Source organism: Pteropus vampyrus, unplaced genomic scaffold (genome assembly GCF_000151845.1).
Source record: "Pteropus vampyrus isolate Shadow unplaced genomic scaffold, Pvam_2.0 Scaffold24, whole genome shotgun sequence".
Taxonomy (NCBI): Eukaryota; Metazoa; Chordata; class Mammalia; order Chiroptera; family Pteropodidae; genus Pteropus; species Pteropus vampyrus.
Window position 1 is genome coordinate 732,217 of NW_011888805.1, and position 21,416 is coordinate 753,632.

At 41.9% G+C, this 21,416-nt stretch overlaps 1 protein-coding gene across 1 annotated transcript in view; it reads right to left on the minus strand.

Annotated features, from left to right (window-relative positions):
• The window catches only part of UST (uronyl 2-sulfotransferase), a 280,803-nt gene that overhangs the window by 94,548 nt on the left and 164,839 nt on the right, over positions 1-21,416 (minus strand). Inside the window, exons 4-5 of the mRNA XM_023528326.1 lie at positions 11,202-11,281; positions 1,981-2,134 (exon numbers count right to left, since the gene is read on the minus strand). Of these exons, the coding sequence (XP_023384094.1) occupies positions 1,981-2,134; positions 11,202-11,281 (234 nt within the window). The remainder of the gene's footprint in view (positions 1-1,980; positions 2,135-11,201; positions 11,282-21,416) is intronic.

Consider the following 21,416-nt stretch of genomic DNA (forward strand, 5'->3'; position numbering starts at 1 on the left):
TGCCAATTCACTTAGAGTAACTGCAGTGACTCCCACGGCCTTATATGATCTGTTGCCTCCAACCATTAGGTCTCTAAGTTCAGTTCCTCACTCGATAACCAGCCACAATGTCCTCCCAGCTGATCTGTGAGTGAGCCACACAGGCACCCACTACCGGGCTTTGCTCCAGCTGACCCCTCCACTTGGAGCTATGTTCCCCACTTGATGATCTTTCATCCTACTAGTTGCTCAAATGCCCCATCCTCTGTGACTTCCCTGTCTGCCTTATCAACAGCTTCTCCCCCACTTCAGGCGTTCTGGGGGCCCCTGGACTATTCTTCTACTTTCTCGCTTTTCCAAATTGCTTTTCACCTTCTGGTAGACTGTAAATTTACTTACTACCTACATTAATATTTGAAGAGCAGGATCTCCATATTACACTCAATTCCATATCTTGGGTTTTCCAGCCTCTTCTGCTAAAACTTGGGTCTAACTTTCTTAGTATCAGGATTGAGTCAGAAACTTGAAATATATTTTGATTGAATGGAGTATGCTATATGTTTTTAAAAGATAATATAAATGCTAATCAAGATCCAATGAAAACTATAATCTGAGTCCACATTATTTCTCTAGCAAGTGGCTCTCTACTCCGAATATAAACTTGTCACTGAATAGAAAATACATAGCCATATTCATAACATGTAGTTTAAAGAAAAAGATTAGGGTTTTTGCCATAAAAATTAAAAACCACTTTTCAAATATACCATCGAAATATTTCATTGAAACATTAGGTAGTTGAACCAATACTGAGTGGTGAGTGACAGTCATTGGTTTCTGGTCTTGGCTCAGCTACAAACTTGTTGTACAGCACTGACTAAGACACTTCATTTCTCTACATCATCTGAAAGTACTCTCATCCTTCACATGCATACTTTTAAAAAATTACACAAGGAAACGGAAGTCTGGGCACTGTACTGGAATTGTGACTAATGGTACTTTTCTTTAGCTACAAGGATGCTGCTGTGGCCCCATCAGCCGCAGGTGAAGCCTCTGTGTTATTTTCCAGCAGTGGGATTAGATTTACACTGATCTCTCTGTGCTTTCTTCTCTGCCTGTTTGTGCCTGTTTGTGCCTGACATCCCAGGATGGGTCTGCATGCCCATCTCACACGGGCTCTCTCACACGGACACCAGGATTTCAACCTCCTTAACACCGGGCTCTCAGCCATTCAGTAAGCTGTTGTCAATCTAGGTCACGAAGAAGTGAGAAATGTCCCTTGAATTCTGGTGCTGGCAGAAAGATGCATAACTCTGCCCTTATTTATTATTTTTTTAAATCAATGCTGCTCCTTGGAGACATTGACTGAAGTCAAAACCAACATCCACATAGAGCTGAGGGTCCCAAAACAAGGTGCAGAGAAAGCAAGCATGTTTTGCCAAGATGGCCCGATTCTGTTGTGGAAAGAACCTTGGACTTGTAGTCAAGTGGACCCAGACTCAGTCAGTCACAGTCATGCCCCTGATCGGGGGCGTGACTTTGACAAGTCCCATGTTCTTTTGGAATCACAGAGTCTTCCCCTGAAGATAGCCCTACCTCCTAGGATCGCTATGGGAATCGAATGCGATGAGGTGGGAGAACACACTTTGTGAGCCTTCGAGAGAGATCCCCAGACACATCCGAACAACAGTGACGGTCAGGATTCCCTAGGAAAGAATATTTTCTTCTATACTCTGGCACTAAAGACAAACCGAGGAAAACGAGAGTGGAAAGTCATTTGATAAAATGTCCAGTAGGCTCTGGGTCACCTGGAACAATTTTTCACTGGCCAAAACTTCCTCCCTGAGGAAGTGTCCTCACCACATGGGGCTCTGTGGAGGTGCCAGGGAATGCCACAGAAATGCCACAGAAATGCCACAGGAATGCCACAGGAGGGGAGAGGGAGCTTCCCAGCCCTGAAGAGCTGCTCCCAGGGCAGGGGAGGGACCATCTCTCAAGACTTACCAGGTAGCGCTCCTCCTGCCTCATGCTGGGGGTGCGGATCATGTGATTCTGTTCCCCTCTCCAGTCTCCGAAGCGACGGAAAAAGTAGTTAGATAAAAACCGGTTGACGGGGTCTCTAATGATGTTGATATAGACAGGCTGGTCTCCTCCGAACCTAACACAAGCACACAGACACGGAGCTGGTTACAACCCATCACTTCTGGAGGGAAATAAAGTGCACTTAGTTTCCCTCTATGTTAGCATATTAACATCAGCTGATGCCATCTGCTAAGGTACCAGTGAACAAGCAGCAAGCAGTGTTTCCTGACAGGCATTTTATTATGATGCAGAGCGAGCCTGTCCAGGGTCCTGTTGAGAGGCTGTGAGGACTGTTTTGAAGTACAGTATACAAATGACAGCTTTTGTCAACGTGAAGGTAGATGTTGTCTTGTTTTCTCACGAGGCTGTAGGTTCTTGAGGGCGGGCCAGGTTCCATTGGATTTTGTAGTCCCAGGGCCTGGCACAGACTTACTGGCACCTGGTTGGCCCCCAGTGACTGTTTCAACTGACCGGTGAATTCTGATTGCCTTCTGGGTGAAACAGGACTTATCCTACCTTCTAATTTTGGCAGTTTCTGGGAAGGCGCTCTGAGTAAGGGGATTAATAGTAGCCAACATTTCTTAAACACTCACTGTTAACCTTACTGTAAATACTTTATGTGTCCAACTCAAAGAAGCATCACGACACTTCAGTAGAATAGAAATCATAATTACCCTATTTACACCTGGAGAAACTGAGGTAAGGAGAGGGTGAGTCATTTGTGACTAGGCCAGGATATGAATCCAGGTGTTCTAGTTCCAGAATCTATGCTCTGAACCATGGAAAGAAGAGTCCAGTAAAAATGTGAGGAATCAAGGATAACAAAAATCAATGGAGTGACCCTTGAGGGGTGGCAAGTGGTTGTAGATGGAAACACAACAAATATCTAGGTGTTCCATTTTAATCTCTTTCACAAAGGGATTAGACAAACATGCTGAATGCTGGCCCAAGAGTAAGGCTGTCCCAAGAATAAGTTGGCTGCATTTCTCTTAAGGATCCCTCCTTTTTCTCTTTGAATTGCCTAAAAGCAGTGCCCTTGAGGAGCCTGGGACACTACTCCAGACTCTGGACAGAGGTCTTGCTCTGGGGACCTCCTGAGGGTCCTGTAGGATTCTTTCCTCTGTGACCCTGTGACCTTCTGATGAGGATGCCTGGACACTCCGTCAGGGGTCAGAAAAAGCTCAGAGAAAACAAACCGATGGAACCTTGTTCCCACCTCTTTCCAGCTGGCAGACCCCGCCCAGAATCACAGATATATCCTTCGGCAAGAACTCCATCCTAGAGTCAGTCGCTCTGTTCTCTGGCTCCGAGCCCTCCCTTCAGCACTGTGTGTACCTCTGCCTTTCCCAGCAGACTGTGGGGCTCCTGGAGCCAAGAAAAAAGTCGTTGAGCACAGTGCATGGCACACAGTAGGTGTTCAACCAATGAACACGTGAATGCTTGGGTGTAGGCTTCTGCCATTATCACAGGGATCCTTTGTCAGAGGAAGGCTAACATCCAGCCACCAATCCTTCCTTGTGCATTAATTCGTACAATGTTATCCTCAGCTTATCTGCAGTTTTAAAGAGACTCTTCTGAGAGAAGAGACCCCAGGAACAAAAAAGAATGACTCTCCAGTGGCGGAATTTCAGGCCCCGGGACCTGTGAATGAGATTCTGGAACCTCGAATACACCACACTGGAAACCACACTGCTCACGAGTAAGGTTAGCTGTGCCAATATGAATCTCGTCAGTTCCCAGAGGCACACAAGGTGACATTCGTGCAACTCGATGAACAACTGACTAGTCCCAGGAGTCAGCTGTGTCAACCACCATCATCCTCCATGTATCTTCCTCTTTTAAATGAAATTGTGTTTCATATCTATAATAGCAACTAAACAATAATGCTAGGGATGAGGAAGACAAAGCCTGGACACTAGATGTGAATGCAATTAAGCCCTCAGAAATTGCATCGTGTTTCTAAAAACCTCAACTGTACTTCTATGTCATGTGAAGAATGACTATTACTGCTAATGAGCAGACCTGTCCGATCATGCGACTCAATCTCGGCTTCCCATTATGAGATAGTTCTCGGCTGCGTCATAACCATCTTCCCTTGAAGGCTAGAGACATCAGGATTGCCACGGCTTATTGAGCACAGGTGACTTGCTCCTGTTTGCATACTGTAACCCAATGCAAGAATTCTAGAATAATTTTCTGAAACAGAAGTTTTAGACTGTTTAAGGATTTATTGTGTATTAGATGATATAATAGCCTCTCTCCAGAAATTTCTGTGTGAGAGGTATCTGATATACATCTCCCCCTTTCCAGAAAGCAACAGTGATAATAATTTTAGCCTGCCAGTCCTCATCCTTTTTTTAGAATACACAGTTCCCTCCCAAACTACCAAAATCAGAGGTGGCAGGTCAGTTACACAAAAGAAGCCAGAATACCACTGTGTCCCAGTGCCTGAGGAGGGTGACAAACTTCTCATCCTCATTCCATTCTCTCAGTAATTTTTAAATTCTGGTCAGAATTCCAGGTCACCCTTAAGAAGGTCTCTGGGTCATCTTGACCTACTGCCTACTGCTGTTTACATTCTAGAATGAGAATGCTTTCTATCCCCCACCCCATCCCACATAGGAAAACACTCCGTCTTAGTGTTAAAACCCAACCTGGGGGAAGATTCCACAGCTTCCCTGTGAAGTCCATCTTGTGGGTCAACCCGACAGTTAAGGAGTCTGTTACACTCAACGAGACTCCTAATCTCCCTCGTACGCACATTGCCTTTTGTTTGATCCACTGCATGCAAAGGATTAGCTTCTGTTCATGTTCTTTGACCACTTTTAGCCTTTTTGGCTTCAACTGTAATTCCTTTAACTTTTTTTGTGTGTTTCTTTTTAAAATTCCAATAGCGTTTGTCTTGAGACTTATTTCCCTTCAATTTATAATCTGTAGCTCTAATCTGGTCTTTATTGAGCCCTAAAAAATTGGGGCAAGTACAGATGATGACAGGTTCTGTCCTGTGCATACATCAGAATAGAGGAGTCAGGCCATATTTTGTTTTTTATTTAACGACACACCCTTTGTCTCTTGGGTGCCGCAATAAGTACTGCATGTTTGAAGTTCTCTTTTAAGTCATTTTAAAATAAAAGGTATTTGCAATTTCTTTGACCTTTGTTTGTCCATATTTACCAACTGTTTAACTCCCCACGGATCACCTGACCCACCGCAAATTTGTAAAATTCTTTTTATTTAATTTTTTTTAAATGAGAAGATGAAAATCCAAAGCAACATAGAATTCTCTGGGAATAACTGAATGGTTCTCATTTTTCTAACGCATTCATATCTCATTCTGGGCATTTTCTTGAACATCTGTCCCACACTGCGGCTTCAGTCGATCAATCGTCAGCAGCATTAGTCACATTGCCAATAACTATACAAAGCACTTGGGTAAGACTTTTAGCCTCAGAATGCTAAAGATATCCTGGAATCTTCTTGCATGTATTAAATAATAAGACTTAAGACCAGAATTATTCTGGAGAATTAAGACTGTTTTGTTTCAGAGTTTTCTATGACTGAAAACCATTCTTGAGAGTATATCTTCTTTTTTAAAAAAATTGTGGTGAAATGCACATAACATAAAATTTATACTTCTCACCATTTTCAAGGCTACAAAATCAGTGGGATCAAGTGCATTCACAGTATTGTGCGACCATCACCACGATCCATCTCGAGAACGTTTTCATCATCCCTAATGGAAAGTCTGTACCCAACAAACAATAAATCCCTTTCGCTCCCTCCTCTAAGGCCCTGGTAACCACCATTCTACTCAAAGTGTATCTTCTTTTTAACCTCTAGCTTGAGAGTAGAGGTTATTCTTGTACTGTTAACTACATTAAAAGATGAAGAGTACCCCAAAGCGAGAGGCCCACAGCTTTGATTCCTGTCAGGGAGGAAGGAGATGCTTTGAGAAGTGAGAGAAAGGCCACCATGAGAAAGGATGCGACTGTTTGGGGGGCAGGGTGAGGAGCCGCCTGCAGGAGGAGGACGGAGGAGGTGATTATTTAATGGCTCTCTGCTGGAAGCTAATCCCAGGAATGGGCCAGCAGTGGGGTGGGAGGTCTGCCTTCCATCCTCACAATCCTGTACAGTGGACACGTCCGCCCTTGGCTGCCCAGGATAGGCCTCCCATCACAAAAATCAGGTAGAAGAAACTGAGCTGCTCTCTGCCCTCTGGCATGTCCTCAGGGTAGGAGCAGTTACTAAGCAGGAAGTGGAGATAAACGGCATGAAGGGTGGCTGGTTGAGCTACTGCAGTTAAGGTTCCTGCTTGGAGAGAAAGATGACTTGCTATGGCAGGAAGTAAGTCGATGACAAGGAGGAAGGTCCTTCCTGGCATGCAGGGAGGAGGTGAGATCAGCTAACCCTTGACCGGCCAATAAAGCGTGTAGGCTCATGTAGCAGCAGAGGTCCACTCACTGTACAGTGAAAAGAGAAATGTGAGAAAGAAAGCACCATTTTAGGAAAAGTCCAGCTGTGTGTGTAAATAGGATAAAATGAGAGAAATCTCTCATTTTCAAATCAAAGCTCTGGGCTCTGTCGAAGTGGGTAAAGAAGGTTTAATTATCGCTAATATCAATTTTTATTTTGGTGCTCTCTTCAAAGTTTGGTGCCCTGTCACCACTACAAAGGATCTGCAGGGCACAGAGTTAAAAGGGATCATTTTGCTCATGAGAATAAAAACAAAGTCAACATTTAGAAGTACGATGTGGAAACCCAACTAAATCATGGAGTTAGCAAGGTCTGATCTGTTTTGTTAAATTATGCCATCAGAGGGCAGACTTTGTTCACCTCAATGAAGACGACTTCCTTTTCAGGAAAGAAAGTGTCCACAACACCTCCCCTTGCACATGGGACCCTGCCTGCTTCTCTAGTGATTGATTTATTTTTAAATGTTTTGTTTTTGCAAGTCAGTGTTGGCATTGGAGCAACCATCTGAGATAAAAGAGGAAATACAAATGGAAGCTAAGGAGGGTCAGGAGGTGAGGGGGTCACGGGCGAGTAAGGAAGAATGACATGAGAAAGGTTAAGAGAGGTGACAGTCTGAACTTATTTAGTGTATCGATCTCCTGCAAGTCACTTGGACTATTTTGAAAGCATTGAGCTCTGACACAAAACTTCACAATGTTTTCTCTCTGAGACCAAGTTGGGGATTGAGGCAAATTGCAGATCGGAAAAAAAATTACTGCCCCCTCCCAAAAGACGCTTAGAAAACAAACACCCAAAAAGCGAGGGCAGAGGAGAGACAAATTGAATTGTCCATCACACTCTTTCCAGAGTCAATCTAAGACGTACTTAAAGAGATGGTGTTGTTGTTGGGAAGGTGAACTTTTTCAAGAATGGTAATTCTTTAAGTCACTTTGACAACTGGGAACCGAGGCATGAAACCTTCATATGCAAATATTAAAACGACTTAACCATCACAGGAAAGAGTTGCATCTTTTCCGCCGAGGTAATTTTGACTGAATTTTCCAGCTAGTCCTGGTGAAAAACATTTATCTGGCCTAAATTTTAAGGCAGTTCAAAAATGGTGTGAAAGAACACTATCCATACTGAAGTCTGAAATTTCTGCGTTTGTAGTTTATCTCCTCTGGCCAGAAACCTTCCCCACAGTAACTACAAAAACATCAGATTGGTCTGATACTCTTGGTTTCCATGGTTGATGAATAAAACTGGATATGGAGAAACGATTCTTTCTGGCTCTAAAGAAAGGAAAAAGGAGGAAGAGAGCAAGATGCCTAGATGATGAATAAATGAAATAATGAAGTCAGCTACTGAACAGCCAGAAGCTTAGAGAACAGCATTTGGCATCTCAGAGTGTCTAACTTTTAAGGTAAAAATGACATATTAATTGAAAAAAAAGAAGTAAGGGGCAATTCATTTTTGGTATAATGCCATACCTGTCACAAGCTGAGAACATTTAGGTACAAAAGAAGGTGTGGGGAGAGAGGCTAGACTGGCATTCTTATATTCTGCTCACTGGCATGTATCTTGCTGCGTGCTAAGAATGCAAGGAAGATTAGAAATAAAACATCGACAAAGAATATTAGGTTGCAGTATCAATTCTTGTGTTAATAATTTCATCATCTTGAAACAAAGCAACCATATGCCTGTCAGGGTCTTCTTAAGAGCAGCTTAATTATCTCCGTGACTTATAATTCAAAATATAGAGCTTATTTTTAACATACGTGAAGCCTTCTTAACAAGTCTCAGCTTAATTGTTTTTCTCAAATTGTATATTTTGGGGCTTTCTTTGTATGCCCACAGTCTGCCTTTAGACCTAAGATATGTTCCTTAAATAAAGCTATTCCCTTGAATAAGAAAAAGATGATTTTTAATTTTCTATGTTCTGTGAGTATAACATTGTCTGGTAATGTATAAAAGTTCAGTTTGTCCTTCCGCCCTTGTATCTGGTACCTGCCTCCCCAGGTGCTCAGCATGGGGCGAGAAGAGGGGGGAGGGGTGTTTCCACCATTAACACGAGCTTTTCAAAGGAGCAAAGCTGATCAGGTCAGTCTCTCCTTTTTCCTGCTTAAATTCCTGGCAGCCACCTCATTCCACTTGCGCCCACCCTCTAGCTCTTATTTAGGGAATTTCTCTTGGTCCCTCTGTTAGTCCAGCTTTTGCTCATGCTGGTCCCTGTGCCACCAATGCCTTTCCCCTCCAATCTGTCTAAAGCTGACCTGCCTCTCACACCCCAGCAGCAAAGGCTCCTGCTTGCAGTACCTTCCAGGCTCCCTCTTCTGGGGAGGGAGGGTCCTGCCTCCCATTTCCTCTCAGGGAGACCCTGTGACTCTTTGTTAAGTTCATTACACTTGGTTGCCACTTCTTCCTTAATGGAGGAAGAGCTTACAGTTCCCCAAAGGTGAGGGGAACATTTACCGTTCGGGCAGAAGCCCCATTCCTAGCTCGTTGTATAGAAAACAGAGGGTCCTCGGTAAGCATGCATTTAATTGAACAAAATGGAAGGGAGAGAGGCCACACCGGCGGGGCAGGGCCCTGCCCTCAAGGCATTAGATGGAGACACCGGGAGGCTACAGACGGGCAGAAGGCAAACTGTGGGCTCAGATTTGAGACATCTACAGAAATGCCTTTGAAAGGCCGCTTTGAATACATTGAACATCCTTCGCTCCAAGAACTTGAAGAACTTTCCTCCATGTGTTTAGGACATCCCTATAAGGCAGGGTGGACAGGAATTATCCGTCTTTCATAGATGGAAAAACAGAGACACCCCCCTCCCCGCCCCCACACACCCTGGGGGTAAATTGCTTGCCCAGAATCACGGTGAGTGAGAAGGTCTGACACCCAGAGGTCCCAACAGCCAGGCCCACACTGTTTTCTGCAGATGTGGTGTCTTTTAAAGGTGTTTACCAATTTTATTTTTCTTTCTGAATTTAGTTAATCAAGATTAAGCTCTTGGACATGTATTTGACAGCAGAGGCCATGATAAAATGTGATCATCACGCCGTGCCCAGCTGGGCTGATCCAATGCTGATATCATCGGCTTTGACTTGCCATTGAGGTTTTGCACTGTCCTGAGTTAGTTCCTAAAATCTGTGGCATTGCAGTTTGTTTTAGTTGTAAAGATTTGACCTTGAAGGGAGAAGAATTAAATGAATGAGGTTGGAGGGTACCTGGGGCGATGCAGAAGGAAGGTCACGAGAAGAGGAATGGTAGGAGGGGCCGTGTGTGGCATTCTACAAATCATATATATAAGGCAATGCCTGAAATAGCTAACGAGTCCTCATTATCCAATTAGGCTGAATTATATGTTCTCTGCCTACTGGAAGTGAGAGGCAGGGCACGTACCCCAGACAATCCAGTAACAAGCTACCTTATAAATGCGGTTGGAAACACACTGGAGCTCTCAGTGCCATGGCCCTGGGCCACTGAGGATAATTTGCAGGTGCCTTTTTTACCATCCAAGGGAACCCTGGCTATCAGGCAGGCCGGGAAACCTCAGGGAAGCTTGCTGTCAAGGATAAGACAGCAACGCCTCTTTGCTGCTTACTAACTTGCTTTGCTGAATCTCATTTTCTTTACACTTCATTTGCACAGGGCCTGCTGCACAGCAGGAGGGGGTGTCCTTTGAAGGCTAAAACCTGCTTCCACTCTATGGGCTGTGAGCATCCTGTGGCAGGGCAGCTGTGCCCAACAAGTGCAGAGCTGGGACCGCTCAGGGCCTCTCTGGGTGCCTAGCCCTTGGGGACCGTTAGGTCAGCACCAGCGAGTAGGACAGTGTGCTGCTCTCCTGTGGACTTTAGGTGGACCTGATATCCCCATGGGAATAACAGTGAGGGACGTGAGGGCCCAGCGTCCCGGGCTGGCAGGTGGATCTGCCTCCAGATCCAGTGCGCTATCAGCGGATGCCACTGTGAGCTCAGACCACGGGCCAGCCTGAGGAGAGGAGGTGTCTGAGAACTTCAGAGTACAGCAGAGCAGTGACAAGGGAATGTATGTGAATTAATCCCTGGGGGAGAGACTGCCCAGAGCATGCCAGTAGCGACTTCGCAGATCAAAGGTCTAAAAACCTAAAATTTGGAGATTAGCCTTGTTACCTGAAGGTCCTCGTAGCCGAAGAAAAAACAGATTTCTAAAACGCGCCAGCGGCATGCAAGGCTTAGAATAATCAGATGGAGTCTTTGAAAGGTAGGCAGAGAGGCGTTTTGGATCCTATAAAATACACATTACTCCACCAATAAGTTACTCCTACCATCATATATGGCTTCAAATTGTACAAAAATGTGCCATGAAATAATTTCTGTTAAAATACCCATCTTTTAAACCTCCCCATTTATTTATTTCAATACAAAACCTGATTTAAAAAAAAAAAAAACCTCTCAGGTCAAATGGCTTCTCATTAAAAATAATTTCAACCTTTCGCAAGATTGAAGATTCATATTCTAGAAAGAAATGAAGCTTCTGTCCAAATGCTTCACATGTCGATCCCTCCACAGCAAAAATAACAGGATTTAAAATGTCTTTGCCAGGGCAATTATATTACCTTGAAAATGAAAGTAGATTTTAAAGTAATTGTTCACGAGAAGGAGTCTAAGCACTAAAAAGAAACGAAAGGACCACGAAGCTGAAAAATCTCTTACCTCGAGAAGTTGAGAAAATGAACGTGTCGCGTAAATAAATAGGGCTGTTCGGCAGTACTTATATTTTTAATCAGTTCCATCTATTAAAAAAAGTACAAAATTAGCATATATAAGATCTAATCTCCCAAGCTGTATTAAGCTAAAGGTTATCTCCCCAACTCCTTTTTATCCCCGCTTCTTACCTCTGGGACCAGAGCCAAACACCTGTGTTTTGCATAACATCTATGAACTTTACATAAGGCTTCTTCCTAAGTCAAACAGTGCTACCCAGATTTATAGCCCCGTATTTAATTTAGCTGATTGCTACCATGAAAACAATGTGACAGGTCAATTAATTTTAACTGGAAAAGCCGGTGTGCTGCTGTACAGAAATGCAAGTAAGAAAATGCCTTTAATCCCCTCCATTAAAGTCAAATCAAGACGAGAGCTTAATCATTATTTTATATTGCCATGATGATATTCACAGGCTACACAGAAATATTTGAAACCGGTTCTGCGGAATTTAAAAGTGGGAGTAAAGTGGGGCGATACACCTGACTATTTTTCTCTTTGATTATGAAAATTTACAAAGCAAAGATTTCATTGGAAACACATAAACTCCCCCAAACACCTTGGTTTTGGGTGGGTGGTCATCTGAATTATTTATTTACAGTTATCGGCAAGGCAAAAAGTAGTTTATATTAGTATAAACTGATGTTTATGGTCTTCTGGAACATGTCACGATACAGAAAATGTTTAGTAAAAACTGTTAGCAATTCCAACCATTCTTATACTCCTTGACTTCCTAAACTTCGCTTCTCTTAGATTTTCTACTGGGCTTCATCAAAACTGACACACTGGAAGTTTTAAGGAGCACACTGAAGTTTGCTACTCTGGAGATACCTCAGAAGTGCAGCGTTTCAATTATTTTATGAAATAATTCAAGTTGAAAACTGGAAACAAAAACGGTCATTCACGTGTTAACCACAGTCGCTACAACAATAAAATCAGAGTCGAGAACTCCTTCCAGGTTGTCTGAAACGGGACAGAAAACCTGGTTCGCCTCGTTCCCTCATTCCCAGCACAGGGCTGACACACACTCAAACGCTCAACAAATATTTGTTAAATGAATTAACTCCAACCAGTACATGCATTATAGATGTTACTCTAGGGTGTCAATGCCTAATCCTTTTATTAGATATTCATACTCACGATGATTGTTAGAAGAAATGAAATTGAGTTTTAAAAGTAAATGACTTGCAGTTCCCCAACCCTGTGTTTCTGGTACTCACAGTGGCAGGCGAGGGTAAATAATGGTCTGCCGAAGCTTGAGCATAAAAGGAAATTGAATTCTGTCTCTTTATCTACTGTTTATCCTCTACATCTCCACTCCCTTCCCCTCCCCCATGCCTCAGCATTTGTTTTTGGTAATAAAACTTTCTGTTGGGTCACATTGTAAATTTCGATGGATTTATCTATACAATTACTGATTTGGAAGCACAACCAAAGGTGTCTGTGGATAATTCTTTACTATGTATTTGTTTAATATAAATACCATTTAATGCCTTAATCTCTAAACTATTTTTATTCAGATATTTCTCTGCACACATAAGAGTAATATGAGAAACCCCCTAGAATTATACAAGAAGTCTGGAAAAACAGGTCAGAAGAAAAACCATTTCTTCCATACATTCGACATTATATTATATCCTCTAAACATGTGTCAACCTGTTAAATTTAATGGAAGAATAGTAGTGGTTAGATTCTGAGAATGGTGTCACAATAGTCATAAAGCTGTCTATTTCACAAGGAAAAATTGATTAGCAGTGACAACGCTTAACTCTTTGTAGATGTATCTTTAAACATAGAATAAAGGTACTAATGCTCACGTTTATTGCATTAGTACAGTGAAGTCAGAGAGTTCATTTCAGTTTTCATACAAATCTTAAAGCTACTTAGGTACTCCCACAAGTACAGGTTTCAAGCATTATGGTCAAGATGTCATTTGATTGTCTTCACAAATGCTAAGACTTTCCCGATTTCTAGTGACAAGCAATGGTCTCCTGGACCCCTGATGCCCATCACCTGAGTCACCCATCCTAGTCCGCCCATCGTCGCCGGCAGCCTGCCTGTCTGTCTTATCTGCATGCGTGCATCATGGGTGGCAATCACTACCTAAAGTCATCACAGACGCTACTTCTCCTTCTCTACCTTGGCTTGTGGCCTTTATTCTGATCACCTTGCATTCATTCATATATTTATTCCTTCATTCAGCATTTATTGAGCTCTTACTAGGCCCTGGAGATCAAAACAGGAATCAGGTCAGTGGGAAGACACATAAGGACCACACAGTGGGATTGTATCCTAACGGCATCCCTTAATCTACCATGGCCAAAACCGCACTCTTGATTCTCGCCCATCTTTGTCCCTTATCCTCCAGCTTCCTCCATCTCTGGAGAGTCTGTTTTAGGTTCACGGTACTCTCCGTATGTGAATCTCTCCTGAGCTTCCACATTCATTCTCTCGCTGAGTCACATTCATTCTACCTTCACTATTTCCCTCGACTTGCTCTCCAGGCTAGCCAAACGAGATCCCTCCTTGTTCCTTCCTCACACCATGCCCAACCCTGACCATGCCCGAGCTCAGGCTCAAGCTTCCTCTTCTGGAATGTTCTTCTTCTACTCTCTCCATGTCCAAATCCTAACTAGTCTTTGCATCTGGCTAAAATGCCTACTTCCTCCAAGTAGCCTTCCTGGATCTCTCCCTTCATTCAACATCCATTGATTTCTAACTCTGTATCAGGCAATATATTGCTTGGAGCTGTGGCTATAGAGGTAAAAGACTTGGTTCTTGTTCTCAGGAAGCTCAGTTTTGAGGGAGAGGTGCACTAGCAGGTAGATAACATGTGACATGCGACAACCACGGAGGTGAGGCACCTCCCCTGTCTGCAGGTAGAGAGGTAATGTTTTTCTAAGGATGCATTCCTCAGTGGTTTGCAAGGACCCATCAGAGTTAGTAAGCGAAGAAAGGGACCCACGGCATTGCAGACAGAGTGAACAGCAGATGCAAAGGAGGAAACGTGAAATGACATGGATATTAAAACTGCCAGGAGTTCTGTGTGCCAGAGGTCAGGCAAGGGGTCAGCAAGGCAGTAGATAAGTCTAGACAGGAAGGTAGGAGACAGGTAACTTAGGGCCCTGCAAGTCACATGAGGGATTCTGACATTTATCTTATGGGCAATCCACAGCAAGAAAGGATTTTTTTACCTCTGTCTGTGGTCAGGGTAGAGAATGTGAAGAAGAGTAAAGATTATAGACAGAAAGTGTAGGTAGGAAGACAGAAAACGATGAGGTCATAAACTAAGAAAGCGCTTTTCAGGATGCTCCCCAGACTAGCAGCATCAGCATCAACTGAAAACTTGTTAGAAGTGCAAATTCTCAGGTCCTACCCTGGAACTACTGAATCAGAAGACACTCTGGGGTGGGCTCATCAATCTGAGTTTTAACAAGCGCTTAAGGAGATTCTAAGGCATAAAAATTTGATAACCACAGAATGCAAGCGCTGGAAGAGAAGACAGATGGAGAGGTTCAGGGACATCAAGGAGGAAGAACCTGCTGAGCCTTGCGCCTCACTGGTGGCAGAAGGGAAGGCGAGGGAGAGGTCAGGAGAGCTTCCTTCTCAGAGTCCTGGCTTGATCTCAACACACAGTGGTACCCATTCGTGGAGATGGGGGATACTGCAGGGGAAATAAATCTTGCTGAAGAAACGAAGGGAAATGTGTTTGGTTTTGAACATCTTCGGCTATCAACGATGTTGCCTTCTTTGACTTTCCACAGCACTATGAGGATTTTTCAGGACATTTACTTTTTCTGTTACTTTATAGCTGAGTTTGTGTGCCAGCCCAGAACCAGACTGTAAGGTCCTTGAAAGCTGGGGCCAGGCTTGATTACTCAGCCCAGAAAACCAATCCCAGGCACCTGCACAGAACATATACCCCATAATTGTTTATGTAATAAAGATGGCCCTGCTAGAAAAAATATTTTAGCGTCAAGAAATGTATAGTTCACTGGAGACAGACCTGGACATCCATTACCCATTACGTGACGCTAACAGTTTTACTATGATAATATCTAAGACATAACAACACCAAACAGACTCCCATTTTCTGAGTGGTCCCTGGGCTATGTCCTATACCCAGAAGCTCTCTGCATACATGTTGCCATTTCATCCTCAAATAGCTGTGTGAGTTACTATTATTTACATGCACAAGTTGAGACACTGAGGCACAAAAGGGCTACCTAGATGGCATACGGTCTCATCACTAAAAAAAGATGGAGCTGGGATTCAAATCCAAGTCGATTGACACTCAAAATCCTGTTCTTTATCACTGAGCTGCAATCTCTTCACCATTCCCACTGTTATTTGATCTATACATTAGTTCTTCAAATAGGAGGAAGGTGTCAGTCAGCAAAATAACTCTGGAGAATTAAGAGAGTTTATGGGGATATAAATTTTCTACCTTTCACGGGATGTGCTGAAAAATTGAGAGAAAGTTATAATAGGGGGAAAAGCATTAAAAGTAATAAAAAATAAAAAGCATTATGATATCAGAGGGTATTCTTTGAAAGTTCTAGGTGGGGAAATAGCATATATTATAAGAACAAGAATGAATTTAAAATGATAAAAAAAAAAGAAAGATAACTGTAATGGAAGTTTTCTAAAAGAACTTAAATCACAGTGCATCTGAGAATGAGATAGAATTGAGGTTAAAATAAAAAGAGCAAGAATCGAACAGAATTTATAATGCAGAAGATAAGCCAGAAAGTAGTTTCTAATCTTTTGCTTTCAACCTAACTGGCTGGGAACAGGTAGAGCAGAAAACCTTTACCTACGGTTCTACAAACACAGCTAGTTAGTAAAAGGTTTGGCTCCTGACTTCTTTAGGAAATGCCAGCGGTCATGGCAATGACACTACTCTGGTCTGAATTCTTGTGTCACTTGGGAACAACTAGATCAAGATGTCCTATAATTTTGCAAAACATCGTAAATGAAAGAAAAGATTTTTTTTTTTCTTCACAACATCAAAGCCCAATAAGAAGCAGCTCAGAGGAGAACTCCAGGCCCTTTAACCCCGAAGGTCGAGAGAATAGCTGTCGGCTCAGTTTATCTTTCCCTCTATCATCTGAGTAGGGAAGTCCTTCTAGTGAGGGGGCTGGACAGTCTTCCCTCCAGGGCTGTGCAGTCAGTGCAACACATGCCTGCAGTGAACAGGAAGTCCACCAGGGGGCGTAACGACAAGAACAAGGCAAATAGGCTGGGTCTGAATAGAAGAGAAAATCAATCTCTTTGCTATCATTGAAAGGAGATGAGAAAACATATTTTTTCAGGTCTTGTTGCTTCTTCATCTTTTTTTCCCTTTTCTTTCCAGTGAATTTCCATTAGCGGACTCAGCTTTTGTCTATAGAACTCCAAGATAAGACCTTGTTTGCAGAGCGTGGTGAACACATCCTTGTGGCCAGCAGATGGACTTGACTAATTTTTTGATTTGGTTCCAAGGTTGAGTCCGAGCAGCTCTGATGCCTGTGGACACTGTACTTCCTACTCTAAAGTCAGGAAACTCTGAAGGTCATTGTAAGGAAACGTCCAAAAGATCTCAAGCAAAGGCAAGGTTCCTGGGATAAGCGTGCAGGCTCCTGAGACACCACCACTCAGTAAGACTTCGGGAAGCACGCAACAAGTTTCAGGGGTTCTCAGATGAAGGAGGAATTTTTCTTGCTTAGTAGAAGATTCAGTTTAATAAAAGGAAAACTTCCCAATAATTAGAACCTTGCATGCAATGATTCTTTACTACAATGGCACACACATGGCGATGCCTTCAAGAGCTTTTTTCCCGCAAAGATGCCAATACCTTGGCTCCACCATTGAGAGTCTAACTCATATTTTGTAGTGGGACCTAGAAACATGCGTCGTGAAAAAGCTCCCAGGAAGATTCTGATGCTCATCATGGTTAAGATCTGTTTTTCTAACGGTTCTCTTCTGCCTACTGAATAACGTTCTAATTCCTCAGCCTAGCGTTCTGAGTTCTCCAGGATTTGACCCAAGTTCGCTTTCAAGCTGTTTTCTCCACTTTCTTCTTGAACACTTGTTTCTTCCTGTAAAATGAGGTGATGATACTTTCCTAATAATGTTGTCTGAAGGATCAGGAATAAGATATGCACAAATCCAGTGTATTGCCTGGTGCTCAATATAGCATTCATCGTAGGTCCTCAATGAATAGTCATCGACATCAATGAAGAAATGAATGAGTAAATCTTTTCCTTTGAACTGAGGTCAGTTGACCCTGCTTTGGGGAAACCTAGGAGGAATCCCAGTGGCCTCTAGACCTTCTCCAAATCTAATATGGTTTCTTTAGATGCATTTTTCTTCTTTAGAATCACATTGTTTGACAGCCACAGTCAGACTTGGAACTTGCAGGGGGAGAGCAACAGGAAAGGGAAGTTTAAGACATTGGAAAGCGATTCTGTTTTTGACCAAGAGGCTGAAGCAATCTAAGAGCACATGGCATAGGATCTCTGACTCCTCTACCCTTTGAAAACTTTTCAAGGTTTTGGTAATCTGAAGAGCTGTTGAAAAGCGTCACAGTAGATGTGATGGCCAGCATTTTCCAAACTGAATTGAGTTCTGTGGGATGCACAGGAGAGCCACAAACACTTCTAAATTGTTCCCTGGCCAACTATGACTGGGAAACACTAGGCGAAAGCCAGTTGAACAGATTTCTGTTTTTAATTGAAGGAGTTCTCAGTCTTTAAAATGTGAATAATTGTCGTGAATAATCTCTGAGAGGGTGACAAAGGAATAGCATTTCCCAAATTTATTTAATTATGTTATTTTCTTTTTCCTCAGTGTCTTTGGGGACTAGGATTCTCAGGAATACACTTAGGGCAATGCTGATGTGATAGCTGTGAAAAGGATTCTTAACCTTGTCTGAACTGTCATCTCTTGTGGCACTTTATTATTTAAAAAAAAAATTGTTTTCTGGGCTCTACCCCAGAATCTTCAGAAGGGCCACTGCAAATAGAGGTTTTAAAAGACTCTGCTGGAGATCCTGCTGTGCCGCCAGAACATGTAAGCCCGGCATTAGAAGAATGGCGCTTAAATTCGGGAGGGCCTAAGGTCAAGTCCAGGTGCCACGGGTAGTCATTCTATTCTGTTAAATTTGGAAAGTGACAATCTGGTTGTCTTAGTTTTCTCATGCATAAAATAGGGAATCATAGCCACTCGCTGGTATGGTTTTAGGTCCAAAAAAGTTCACTAAAATAATGAAATCAAACAATTAGCATGGAGTAGGTGCTATTTCTAATTTGTAATCCTCAGTATAAATAAAATGAATAATTAACTTACAATTAACAATATTTAATTACAATAATTAATTAACAATAAGTAGTAAAAGTATTTGCTTTCTTAATCTTTTCAGCTCCCATGCAAACAATTTTTGCCCTTCTCCAACAAAAAAGAAATAATTTTGAATTCTTACATCTGTGATGTGACTGTGGCACTTGGACCTCTATCGTCCTGAGAACAATGTTCTGAAAGATAGCATCAGACCATTAACAAAGGTGGTTATGAGTCTTTTGGAAATCACATTCCGATGGCTTCTGGAAATAGTTTCACGTCTTTCAAATTGTATGCAGTCTCCATTTTCCAAGAAATTACTAAGCTGGCCCAAGAAATTGAAATCTGGCTTTAGAGAATAAATGAAATGATGCTATCATGGGTTTGCGTTATATTCCCTGCAAAGGTCCAACATTTAGCTAGCAGCAGCTGTCCATGCTTTTCTGTCGAGGCGGAGTTTTCTAAAATATAAACTTCAAAGGTATTTTTATTTCTATAAGGGCAGATGTAATGGGATTTTTATAGGCATTCCGACATTTGGTGTCTTCATGCTCCCTTTCTTCTTAAATAATCTCTTCAGTGTCTTATTCCATTAAATAAATTTTAAATTTAGTTCGAGAGAGAGAAAGAGATAGAATGAAAGAGGGGGGCGGAGAGAGAGAGAGCGAGAGAGAGAGAGAGAGAGAAAGAGAGAGAGAGAGATGAAAGCTATCTTCCAGTGAGCAATGTATGCTATATGCGTTAATTTGACTCCGGCCAGAGAGGTGTCATTGTGAATGAATGAAATGGTACACAATTCAAGTCTTGTAAGTGGATACTATTCTAAAGTTCATTTGTAAGTCAGTAGTTTGGAACTTGGAACACATTTTCTCATAAAATAAATGTTCTACATGGTGGATAGAGTCCCAGGCCAGCCCACAGGAGCTTGTTTAACTCATACTGTACCTGAAGTAGAACTGTTATTAACGCTAGAGAACAATGTTTCCATGGGAACACATTTTCAGAGTTCTACTGTTCAACGTTGAGAACCACTGCCTTTAAAATTTTAACTCGTCTCCGAAATCACTTTCCCCCTTTTCCTTTAATAAATTACCAAGAAGAGGAGCTATTCATACCACAAATTATTTCTTGAATATATTAGGTTAAAATAATATTTTTGTTCTCTGCTTGTTTTATGCACTTTGAAACTTTAGTAAAATGATACATATAATAAGGAAATGAGTTTCTTTAAACATTCGTGAACTACTTCAAACTTGGTTTCTTTTCATGACATTTCCTGGCTTTCCCTGCACGTCACAACCTGGTCAGTTAGCTGCAGAGAGACAACTGTCACTGTTGTCTGTTATTACATCAAAATTGTTTATTTGTTTTTTTCTATGATATCTTTCCCTTGAATTTTTAAAATTTGCCATATAATTTAATAAGAATCTGGAATAAACAAGTAATGAAATATATTCTAGGTCACACTGACCACAGGAATCAGAAATGTTTCAACTACACTATGCACAGATTATGCTAGAAGTTGTATAAATATATCACAGAATCACAAGGCTGGAAAGAACCTTAAACGATTGTCTAGTCTATTCCCTGGCTTCTAGACAAGCCAATCATTCCAAACAGATGAGAGCTAACCTCTATTTTAGAGGACAAAGATGACTTTGTCTTTAACCCATTCTAGATTTAACAATTGATATACCGTTATCAAATTATTTCTAATTTTTAATCTAAACCCTTCCTTTCTCATGAATGCTCCTCATAGGAAATAAATTAAGCTTATGTGTAAAATCCCACAGTATATTTATCTATTACATTTTGTGCTCTCTCTTCTAGGGCATTCCTGAGCATCTCCGAGTCTAATATTTTAGTTACTTTGTGCCCTCTGGGTTGTTTGTACCGTTTTAACACTAAAGTCAAGCTACTGTGTTTTAATGAGTCTTCTGAGCAGTTTCCACATATAAGAATATTTAAGTATAATCTGATAAGCGGATCCAAGTTCTCAAAAGAAAACTAAATTTAATAATTATAATAAAACTGCAATAACATTGGCTATTTATTTATAGTCACTTTCTTTTGACCTAATCACATTAGCTCTTTAATAAGGTAAGGAAATCAGAGAACCTACCCCTATTAAAGTTACTCATAAAAAATGGTATCTTTAAATGTCACTAAACATAACCTTTGCTATTGGGAGCCTACCAAAGAACCTACAAGATTAATCTCAGAATATCTTTTGTTGATTGCTAATGACTATTTAGACTTGATACTCAGAGACTCTTTAGTGGAAGCTTTCAAAGGAATGGACAATTTTGATCTCTATATTGTGGAAGACAATAAAATACTGGCTTATAGCCAAGTACTGTTGGTGACTCTCTTAAAACAGTCCCACTGTCCTCCATGGTAAAAGAGAAAAAAAAGGCTATTGTAAATTCCCTTTGTTTGTGAGGGTTTGAATGCCTCAAAAGTAGGATTATGTCAGAAAGAAGTGGACATAGATAGACGTGGGTGAAGATTTCCATAATTATGGGCTCAACCTGGTAGCAAACCATGTGCCTTGTTTATTCCCCATGCTTATATACTCATTGGGTGGTGTAATGGTTAATTTTATGTGTCGACTCGACTGGCCTCCCAAGGGGTGCCCAGATTAAACAATATTTCTGGGTGTGACTGTGAGGGTGTTTCTGGACGAGATGAGCATTTGAACTGGTAGACTCAGTAAGGCAGATCGCCCTCCTCGACGTGGGTGGGCATCACTCAATCTCTTGAAGGCCCGAATAGAACAAACTGGGGAGGAAGGAGGAATGTGTCCCCTTTTTCCCTGTCTCACTGTTTAAGCTGGGACATCTC